This window comes from Sinocyclocheilus anshuiensis, unplaced genomic scaffold (assembly GCF_001515605.1).
Source record: "Sinocyclocheilus anshuiensis isolate Anshui unplaced genomic scaffold, SAMN03320099.WGS_v1.1 scaffold392, whole genome shotgun sequence".
Taxonomy (NCBI): domain Eukaryota; kingdom Metazoa; phylum Chordata; class Actinopteri; order Cypriniformes; family Cyprinidae; genus Sinocyclocheilus; species Sinocyclocheilus anshuiensis.
Genome location: NW_015557091.1, coordinates 792,010 through 803,356, shown reverse-complemented (window position 1 = coordinate 803,356; position 11,347 = coordinate 792,010). Strand labels below are relative to the sequence as shown.

General features: G+C 35.1%; 1 protein-coding gene across 1 annotated transcript; it reads left to right on the top strand.

The window, feature by feature from the left end:
- Positions 1–1,732: 1,732 nt before the first annotated feature.
- LOC107677125 (WD repeat-containing protein 24-like) lies at positions 1,733–11,347 on the top strand. The gene is made up of 13 exons (XM_016471915.1): positions 1,733–1,808; positions 3,150–3,195; positions 3,478–3,498; positions 3,684–3,791; positions 4,978–5,338; positions 5,528–5,705; positions 6,708–7,132; positions 8,191–8,320; positions 8,408–8,508; positions 9,454–9,558; positions 9,634–9,971; positions 10,051–10,235; positions 10,825–11,347. Exons 4-13 carry the CDS (start codon positions 3,690–3,692, stop codon positions 10,991–10,993), a joined length of 2,094 nt encoding a protein of 697 aa, XP_016327401.1. The 5' UTR covers positions 1,733–1,808; positions 3,150–3,195; positions 3,478–3,498; positions 3,684–3,689; the 3' UTR covers positions 10,994–11,347.

Sequence of the window (11,347 nt, the reverse complement as noted above, 5' to 3'; positions counted from 1 at the left end):
CTGTATTAAGCTGGGATGTTTTGTTCAGTATTTTCTGGAGGAAAAGTGCATAATGTTTGGCCGTGTACTCGACCGGTCTGAGCTCAGCGATGCTCTCCACAGCTTCATCAGCCATGAAGGCCACTTCACCCGGAGCTCCTGCCACCAGCACGGCTGATAGAGACAGATTGGATGCATATTAATACAATCATTGCATGCATGTGTGATTTGATGGGTGTGTGTGTGTACCTGATGCCGTCGCAGGCCCGACACCTTTGAGTTTGCACAGCTCTGTAATCGCCGCTTGGACGTCGGGCATCAAACCGAAAGCTTTGCTGGTGGAGCTTCGAACCGCCTCCTCGCTGTTTGAGCCAATCAGCTGCTGCAAACGAGGCCTGAACTTGGAGAGAGTATCCATCATCAGTCATCAAAGAGAGAAACACACTGTCATACTGTCGTATCTGTGTGCACGCAACTGATCTGTTGTCGTAAGAGGGAACATCACCGCATGCAACCAATGAGCCACTCGCCTCTTTCCAGCATCATGTTTCTTGTTAATTACGCAGGGTGTGTGAATCTATTTCTGTTGCGCTTACAGTCAGTTTCCACTCCATGATGTTGACGAGCTCAGTGTGTGTGAGGGAACTGAGATCGCTGCCGGCAGCTCCTCCTGAAACCTGACAGAAGACAGAGACTGTCATTAAGATTCACTACATCTACAATTCTATTCTATTCTGATGCAACTACAATAAAAGACATTTTAGGTGTGTGCTTGTGAGAATGCAAATCTTTTTTTTTTTTTCATCTGTAACTGTTCATCTGAGTATTTCAATTGTGGTCCACATCAAATACAGGGCAATGCTAGAAAAGCTCTATTTAAGGTTGTGTCATGTTAATTGCATGTTAACTGCTAATTGTGATAAGTAGGCAAAAACGAATGAATGAATTAATTAAAATAAAATTAATGCATCTATATAATTTACAAGTATTTTAATGTTTATAATTTCATTTATTATTTTAAATGTATATATTTTGGTAATTTATATTTAAATTTATATGATTATTAATATATAAATTCATATTAAATTATATTCTGATGTGTTTTAAGTGTTTTTAGGTGAGCCAGTGCTAGTGAAGCTGCATTTAAGCTTGTGTCAAATTGCAAGTTAAAGCTAATTATGAGTAGGCAAAAATTATTAATTAAAAAGATCTAGTTAAATGTATATAATTTATGATTTAACTATTTCAAATTATATAATTATTTTAAATGTATATGTTTTAGTATTATAGTATTTAGCGGTGTAATTTAGGATTATATAAATTATATGATCTATAATTATTTTAAATGCATATACTTTACTATTTAGATTTGTACATTTATGATTATTAATATATTAATTCATATTCAATTCTGTTCTGACGCAACAACTAAAATGAACATAAAAACAACATTCAGCAAAATGCTCAATTAAAATGCTACAATTATTACAATAATTGTACATTTTTATATTTAATTTTATAATTATTTATTTTAAATGTATATATTTATATGATTATTAATATATTAATACTGTAATGAACATAAAAATCACAGCGATACAGTCTCTCATTCACAGACATGACTGTCCGAGAGCGAGAGAGAGAGTTTACAACACTTACAAACAATTGAAGCAAGCGAAACAGCAGCATATTATCATACCAGGATGTGTTATGATAAATATCTCTCCTGATCTGCTGCGCGCCACGCGACGGGAGGTGACGTCAGCCGCGAGCGTAAACAATGATTCTACATCCGCTTCTCCTGAACGGACACGTTTGTTTTTAAAAGGGTAAGTTCTGCGCGGTTATTTCACTAATATCTAAACTCATATTACAGTTGAACATTCATGCTCGGAAACGTGATAAGCTGTATTATGGACAGTTATTACTGCTGAACTGAGCTGTTTTAAAGCAGGTTTGTTGTGGCACGTGACTGAAACACTAACTTCCAGCACATATAATAATATTCCAGGCATAAGAGGATACAGCTGTAATATCATTGTGTTGCAAAATATATGACATTTTAAGCACCAATCCGCCAGTATGCTTAAGGTGAATATGAATTGTTCCAAACCCTTATATAAAATCATTGCATTTAATTGGACTTTCTGTGCATTACAATAGCAGACAAAACACTGCGCTCATTTTCTTAATGATAATAAGGAAATAATATTTATAAACCCAAATTGCAGGCCGACAGCAGATACAATTTACACAGCAGAGGTGTAAAGAGCACCTGAAAACCATACTCGAGTAAACCTTACAGTGAAAATGACTCCATTAGAAGTTACAAGTCACCAATTACCAAACGACTTGAGTAAAGAGTATCTGATTTTATCAGTACTTAAGTATTTAACTTGCACTAAATATAGGCTCAAAGATGCACTAGTCAAAGAGACATGAGGAGAGCAATCATATATTTCTAAAACCAAAATAAAACTGAACACCTCAAAAAAAATCCTTCAAAAAGGTCTCTTCATTATAACGGATAAAAAAAATGATGTTAAGTAACTTTATTTGTTTATTGAACTTTTACAATAATAAGAATACAGTATAAGAATACAGGAGAATAGTGAAAAAATAATGTTAAGTAAAATTCAAAGTCCATGCATTCTTGCACTGGATGACCTTGTTTCAGCCTCATTGCCATCGCTAAGGAACTCGCATTCACGTAAATCAGCCTAAGTTTGTGTGAGTAAGGGCAAAACACACGAGATCTAGTACCTTCAGTGTCCTGTAGATGCGATATCACTTCTTTTGTAGCAGAAATAAACTGCGGCAGAAAAAGCTAGGTGCCATGCAAAATGCAAACACTCATTACAAATGTAGTGGAGTAAGAGTAAAAGTTGCTAATATCTTTGATACTCGGTAAAACAGAGTATCCAAAACGATACTCAAGTACAGTAATTAATTACATTTACTCAAATACTTTACACCACTGAATAATACATATAATAATAGCAACAATATCTGTTGTGTCTATATTGTATCTATCTGTCTATCTATAGACAATAATAATAATAATATTAATAATAAACTATATATCACTTTTATTTCACTTTTCATATGTTCTCTGATGTTCTGTTGTATTATTGATATGGCTTCTCTGCTGTCTTGTTTCTGTTTTGCAGGTCGGTGTGTAATTTCGTATGAAGATGTGAGCGAGAAACACAGACGGTGAGATGAAGAAACAAAAACAAAGAAGAGCTGTGTTGCAAAAGCATTAATATTCCCTTAGATGTTTGTCCATTTACCACAACTAAACTATTTGGAAAAACATCCAGTGATTTACTCATTCGAATACAATCTATAGTGAATCATATGATTATTCATATTTGATGTGACTGGGAAATTGTCAGCTCATTAATGGAATGTGTTTGCTGTTTCTGCCCTCTTTTCCCTATAGGGAAATATTGGTGTAGAGTCTGTGAATAAGCAAGGTTTTTTTTTTCTCAACAGAACAGGCTTTGGACACAAAGCGTACGTCTGAACATGTCGCTTTATTCTTATGTTTTTAAATTTATTGTTTGTGATAATAATGCTCATAACATCGCCACCATGAATCTGTCCTCCACCTGCTGGCCAGAGAAGGAACTGCAGCAGCATCTCTCTCATCTTTCTTTGTGTTTCCCCCTCTGTTTGCTCTGTTTCTCTTGATTTTGCAGCTTGAGATGGAGAAGATGAGCAGGGTCAGCACCATCGGTGGCCGTACCGTGTTTTGTCACCTGGATGCACCTGCCAACGCCATCAGTGTGTGTCGGGATGCTACGCAGGTGAAAATGAGATGAAAATGATATTCACAACGCAAGCCAAAGTGCCCAATTTGATTTTTCTACTCAAAGCTATTTTTTCTGTTATGGTTCACTAGGCAAAAATATATAATATATATTTTTTATATAATTTAACAATCTTTTAATTAGTGTAATTTATGAATAAATGTACTTCTTATTATTTTAAATGTATATATTTTGGTAATTTATGTGATTATTAATATGTAAATCAATATTCGGTCTGTCGATGACTAATATCAATAAATAATAATTAAAAATTCATTCTAAATAATAAATATCCATATTTAAAATACCGTTTTTAGCTACAGTTAATATGTGATTGACCACAACTTGTTTCTGGTGGTGTTTGCTGGGTGAAATATTTTAATTTGTATAATTTATTATTAAATTGATTTATTATTATTATAATTTATTATATATTTTTATTATTTATATGATTATTAATTTGTAAGTTAATATTCAATCAGTCAGTGATTAATATCAATAATTCATTAAATAATTATTTGTCAGTAATGAATATAGCCACTGCTGCTGACATGGCGTTAAATCATAAATAAATCATAAATAATATATGATTGTTAATATGTATATTAATATTCAGTCTGTCAATAGACAGTTAACTTGTGATTGATCACTGATTAATATCAATAATTCATTAAATAATTATTTGTCAGTAATAAATATTCACATTCAAAATACCAGTTTTGGGTCATGTTATTAGATGCAGTTAATTTGTGATTGTTCTCAAGGGTGACCAGGTGGTGTTTACTGTACAAAATATTTTTTTTTAATTAATTTATATATTTATATATTTACATGTCTATATTCATATAATTTATATTATAAATAAATATATTTAATATATAAGCATAACATATTTTTCTGAAATATATACATGCATGTGTGTGTACTTATATATTCATAATAAAACACAGTACACACACACATATTATGCAAACAAAACTTTTTTTTATTGGATGCGATTAATCGCGATTAATCGTTTGACAGCACTATTATTTATATGTATTATTATTAATAATTTATGTATTGTTTCAGTATGTATATATTTGAGTAATTATTTGTCATTTAAATGATTAGTAGTATGTAAATTAATATTCAGTCTGTCATTAGATACAGTTAACTTGTGATTGATCACATTATGTTTCAGGTGGTGGTTGCCGGGCGAAATATTTTCAAGATTTACGGTCTGGAGGAAGATGGTTTCGTGGAGCGGCTGAACCTGCGCGTGGGCCGCAAACCCTCGCTGAACTTCAGCTGTGCGGACGTCATGTGGCATCAGATGGAGGAGAACCTGCTGGCCACCGCCGCCACTAACGGAGCCGTGGTGACGTGGAATCTGGCGCGGCCCTGCCGTAACAAACAAGAGCAGCTGTTCACCGAACACAAGCGCACGGTCAATAAAGTCTGTTTTCACCCCACTGAGGTCAACATGCTGCTGTCTGGCTCTCAGGACGGATTCATGAAGTGTTTTGACCTGCGCAAGAAGGAGAGCGTCAGCACCTTTTCTGGTACGTACAGATGTGCAGATGAACATCTCTGACTTTACCACGACATCGTTTACATACACAAAAAGCCACAGAACAACATCCGAGCACCTATTTTCAATTCACTTTAATTTGAGAAACACATCTGGAGCTTTTTAGACACTCAATCAGATGTTATAGAAATACACAATGTGAACAGCAGTGTTTTTGCAGGTCAGTCTGAGAGCGTGAGAGATGTGCAGTTCAGTATTAAGGATTATTTCACGTTCGCGGCCTCGTTCGAGAATGGAAACGTGCAGCTGTGGGACATTCGCAGACCCGACCGATACGAGAGAATGTTCACCGCGCACACCGGACCCGTCTTCTGCTGTGACTGGCACCCTGAGGACAGGTGTGTGTGTGTGTGCGTGCACTCTCAACTAAACTATTCATAATAATACTGTTGTATAAAATTTTTCACATGTTTCACATGTACAAGTGCTTCACAGGTCAGCACATTAAAAATACAAAAAAATAATTAATAAAATTGAAATAGAAAGATAAATGATAAGGAAATAATAATAATAATTAAAATGATGATAATAATAATAATAATAATATTTTAAATAATGACAAACTTAAAAAAATGAACATTTAAAAAATAAAATGAGAAATATCATATAATATGAGCTCAAAATATAATAATAATTAGTGTACTATTATTATTATTATTATAGTAAAATTCTAAATAATGACTTAAGAAAAAAGTGAAAACTGAAAATTAAAAAAGGATGATAAAATGAAAAGGAAATAATAATACAATTCTAAATAGTGACTTTCAAAACTTAATAAAAGTTAAAATTTTTAAAAGGTTACATTTACTATAATAATAGTAATAATAATTTTAATTATTATTGTCGTTATAGTAAAATTCAAATTCTAAACTTACAGTTAAAGTAAACATTTAAAAAAGGAAAATAAAATGAGGGTTATAATAATAATAATAATAGTAATAATAATACAATTATTAATAAATTATTATTATGAGAACATTCTAACTAATGACTTATGAAACATAAAAAGTGAAAAGTTTAAAAAAGAAGATAAAATGAGATTGAAATAATAATTACAAAATAATAATAACAATTGTAAAATTCGAAATAATGACTAAAGAAACTTTAAAAAGTGAAAATGAAAAAAAGATGAAATAAGAAGGAAGTAATAATAATAGTCAAGTTCTAAATAATTTTTTTCAAAATGAAAACTTCTACTTAATAAATACTCAAAAGCTAACTTTTTATTTTTTTGCCTAATTTTAGTTTGTAAAAGTTTACACATTTTTCATCCTCCTGGATTTTAAGCGCAATCTCTCTGGCTCTGTTTTGTATATATAACGTGTTTCTCTGTCTTGTAGGGGTTGGCTCGCCACAGGCGGACGTGACAAGATGGTGAAAGTCTGGGACATGTCGACTAACTGCGTGAAGGAGATCTACTGTGTTCAGACCATAGCGTCGGTGGCCAGGGTGAAGTGGCGTCCGGAGCGCAGATATCACCTGGCCACCTGCTCCATGATGGTGGACCACAACATCTACGTGTGGGACGTCCGCCGGCCATTCATCCCCTTCGCGACCTTCGAGGAGCACAAAGACGTGACCACAGGAATCGTGTGGCGGCACCAGCACGACCCCTACTACCTGCTGTCGGGGTCCAAGGACAGTACGCTGTACCAGCACATGTTTAAAGACGCCAGCAGACCCATCGACCGCGCCAATCCTGAGGGACTCTGCTTTGGGCTGTTCGGTGACCTGGCGTTTGCTGCTAAAGAGAGTCTGATGAGCGGTGAGTGACTCGGGTGAACTGCAGTTAACCCTTCTGTTGTGTTGAAAAACTGGGTACACTTTTTGTGTTGTGGGTCAAATTAAACCGCATTGGTTTCCATGCAATTTGACAAAAAATGACTCTGAAAAACACTAAAGATGCACAAAAACACTAAAATCTCTAGCTTGTTAAGATATATTTATATATATATATATATATTTTTAACATATTTTTATGTTCAGAATTACCTGCACAGATACTAAATATTTATAACTAATTATAATTACTATTTGCACCTCAGTGCAAATAACTACAGGTAAGTATAAATAGTATCTAACATTATTTGCACTTAGTGTAAGTAGCATTTATTGCTGTTTGTACTTCCTCTGCCTTTTATGTCATTTTCTCAAAGCCTTGTGAGGGTAAAATGGGTTTTCACACTTCTTTCAGTGCTGCAACAGACTAGTAATTGAGCTCCAAAAAACGAACAACCATAAACAACCAGATTTTTTAAGTAAATGAAGACGCAATGAATTCTGCCTGCATGATTCAGAAGACGAGTCTCAATTTCAAGTAAACTTTGACTCTTACATTTCTCATTTATTTCATATTTTACTGTTTGACAAGCTACAATAACGGTTTTCTGTATTTTACCTCTCTTTAGTGTTTTTCAAAGTGTTGACTTTTGGCAAATTGCATGCTGATATGTAAGTTAACTAACTAAAATAAATAATAAATAGAAAAAAATAAATAAAAAAATAGAAAAAAAACAAGATGATCGAGTATAAAATGATCTTTTGTTTTTTTTGTCTTTCTATATGTATAAGGTTTACCAGCTCTAGTGTTGTATGTCACATGACATGCAGGTCAACAAATATTTAATCTTTTTTTTTTAGTAAGTGTATCATTTTGATTATTTTTGATCACATTTTATTTTTAAAAAGGGTTAGTAAAATACTTGAATAGTATTTATTTTTAATTGAATGCATATTTAGTATGATTAATAATTAATTATTCTCTTTTTATTAATTCACAAACCTGCAGTTTGCTCACAAACCCTGTTTTACAGGAGTTTTAATTTTGTTTTTGTGTCATACAGGAATCAACCACATGGACGATGCTGCGAATCATGTTTTCAGAGCCGGCTAATCCGTCCTTGTCAAGCAATCACAATCTGAATAAATCAGGAAACCTCCCGCTCGTCAACAGGTACTGATATTAGCCCAGGTGATTTTTGTATTTCTGAATCCCCTCCTCTAATACGGTTCATCAGTTTGCCTGTTTCCTGTACTGCAGCTTTAGTATGAAGGAGATGAGCACTGCTCTCAATGAGAGAAACAAAGAAAACAGACAAGACAACCTCCACAGCCTGGAGACCAACCTCAACAACAATGACGGTGAGACAGACACATAAACAGCAGCTGCATCCTGATGAGAAACTGATGAGAGACCAGTAAAAGAGACATGCAACACGTACCAAGAGACAGTCAGCTAGATTGTGTTTACAGAGCAAACTTTGTGCTTGCTCTCTCAAAACGTCTGCATTCCCCCAAGAAGTGTTGCCTTTGATCACAAAACCTTTGCGTTTACCAGAGAAACTTTGCATTTGCTTTTAAAATCTTTGCATTTGCCAGAGAGACTTTGCTTTCACTCATAAAACCTTTGCGTTTCCCTAATAAACGTTGTGTTCAATTGCAAAACCTTTGCGTTTCTCTAAGAAACCTTGGACTTGCTTTAGAAAAACTTTTTTCTGCCTGTCCCAGAGAAACTTTGCTTTCACTTGCAAAATCTTTGCATTTACTGAGAAACTGCATTGTTCACAAAACCATTCTGATGCCCATTAAACTTCACCCACAGAGTTTCTGTGCAGAAAATTGGCAAAAGAAGGGATAGTTCACCCAAAACCAAAAATCCTTTCATCATTCAGCCTCATGTTGTTCCAAACCTGTATGATTGACATTAAGTAATGGATTCAGTCTGTTCTTGGATAGTGCAAAAGTCACATGGACTCCTTTTATGGTGCTTTTTCAACTTGGAGCAATTTGGACATTCTGTTAAGCATCTCCTTTTATGTTCCACAGAAGACAAAGTCATACAGATTGGGAATGACCTGTAAATGATGACAGAATTGTCATTTTTCGGTGAACTAACCCTTTAAATGCCTCAAGGTTAATAACTTGGCTGACTGTTATTATACAGATGGATTTTGATTTGTGATTATGTAGTAATGTATGTATATATGTAGTAATTATGGTGTCTCTGTGGCCTCCTCAGCTGTCAGTCCAGATTTTTAGCTGCCAGAACACTAAAACTTTGGATAAAAGATGTGTTTCTGAGTGCAGAGAACGAGGAGACGGAGGGCAGCGAGGGACAGGCGGAGTATCTGTTTGGAGACGCTGAACTGGATGACGATGATCTCTACAGCATGGAGCACGACAACCAGGCAGGTTGGTCAGCACATCCAAACACATCTCACAGGTATGTGTGTAAAAAATCAAATGGAAAGCCTCTGTTCTCTCCAGCAGAGGAACCCGAGTACCTGCTCCCTCAGGAGGCGTTCCCGTTACGGCACGAGATCATGGACCATCCCTCGGCCCCGGAGCCGGTGCAGGAGAAGCCCGAGTCGCCTCACGTGAGCGGGAGCGAAGCTGAGAGCACGTGCCTGACTTCCATGGAGTCCTTCAGTCTCATTTCCGTCTCGCAGCTGCTTTTCTCGCCTCACCTGCCGCCCAAGTTCTTCTGCCCTATCGTGAAGAAGATGCTGTGCTACTACGCCAAGCAGGGCGACGTGCAGATGGCCGTGTCCGTGCTGATCGTACTGGGCAAACGCATCCGCAAGGAGATCGACGAGCTCACGCAGGTGAGAAAAACCGTCCCACTTTGACAGGAAGTGTAGGGTTTTTGTTTGTGATGTTTTAATCTGTGTGTGTTTGTTTCAGGAACACTGGTACATGTCCTACATCGACCTCCTGCAGCGCTTCGAGCTGTGGAACGTCAGCAACGAGGTGATCAAACTGAGCACGTGCGGCGCCATCATGTGTCTGAATCAAGCCTCCACCACCTTACACATCAACTGCAGCAACTGCAAGCGACCAATGAGCAACAAGGGCTGGATTTGTGACAGGTAGCACCTCCAATCCCTGACTTTTATCTTGTTTTTCTCCTTTGCCAAGTCAAAAATCAACCAAGCTATGAGTTTCAGTCCTTTAACATTAGAGCTTATACATCTGTTACTGTGTTTAAAGGTCATTTAAAGGTGTATTTGTTTTCTTTTTTAATATTTATGGAAATGTTTATATACATGCCTTATAAACAACTACAATTAATATATTTTCATTATACATTTTATGTTGAAATTATAATTTATTATAAATTTATTAGAATTTATTTGTTACGATATAATTTATTAATTCTAATTAATTGATCTTAAAAATATAATTTGGAAAAAATTCTAAACTTTTTGAGAATTTCACACACTTTATGTCCACTTTATAAATTAATAAAATTAATATAATTTACAATTTTAATTATAAATATTTATTATAATATTTTAAATAATTCTAATGTATTATAAACTTATTAAAATGTATTTACTATTATATCACATTTTTTTTATGAAATAAATTATTAATTAAAATCTTATCATTTAGAAAAAATTTAAGATATTTATTGATTGATTGGGTATTTTGTGTATGTATTTGAATCCTCCATAGGTGCCACCAGTGTGCGAGCGTGTGTGCGGTGTGTCATCACGTGGTCAAAGGCTTGTTTGTGTGGTGTCAGGGCTGCAGTCACGGAGGACACCTGGAGCATGTGATGGAGTGGCTGAAACAGTCCAAACACTGTCCGGCCGGCTGCGGACACCTGTGTGAATACACCTGACACACACACACACACGAGACACGCTGGACTCTCTAGCAGAGGACCGGTCAGGCTGCTACTTATGAGGAAAAATAAGTATAACTAATGATTAGATGATAATCAAACACAAAGGGAATCTGTATCTTTAGCACATTCGATTGTGTGCTAAAAAACAATCAGCCAACTTTTTTTTATTTTTTGGAGATTTTGTTTTATAAATACAATCTAATGTATATAAACTGTAGCTGAGATGCACTTGGCTTTGGGAATATGATTTATTCACCTTGAAAATACTCTGGAAAATTGTGTAAATGACGAACACATTGCATTGAAATCAGATTTATTTAAACTGAAACACTGGTGTTTGCCAATAAA

What these genes read in the sequence shown, in the direction of transcription:
- LOC107677125 (XM_016471915.1), top strand. Translation starts at nt 3,690, where the DNA reads ATGGAGAAGATGAGCAGGGTCAGCACCATCGGTGGCCGTACCGTGTTT. An exon ending in TAAAGAGAGTCTGATGAGCG is followed by an intron (nt 7,133 to 8,190) that starts GTGAGTGACTCG and finishes AGGAGTTTTAAT; the next exon opens with TTTGTTTTTGTGTCATACAG. An exon ending in AGATCGACGAGCTCACGCAG is followed by an intron (nt 9,972 to 10,050) that starts GTGAGAAAAACC and finishes TGTTTGTTTCAG; the next exon opens with GAACACTGGTACATGTCCTA.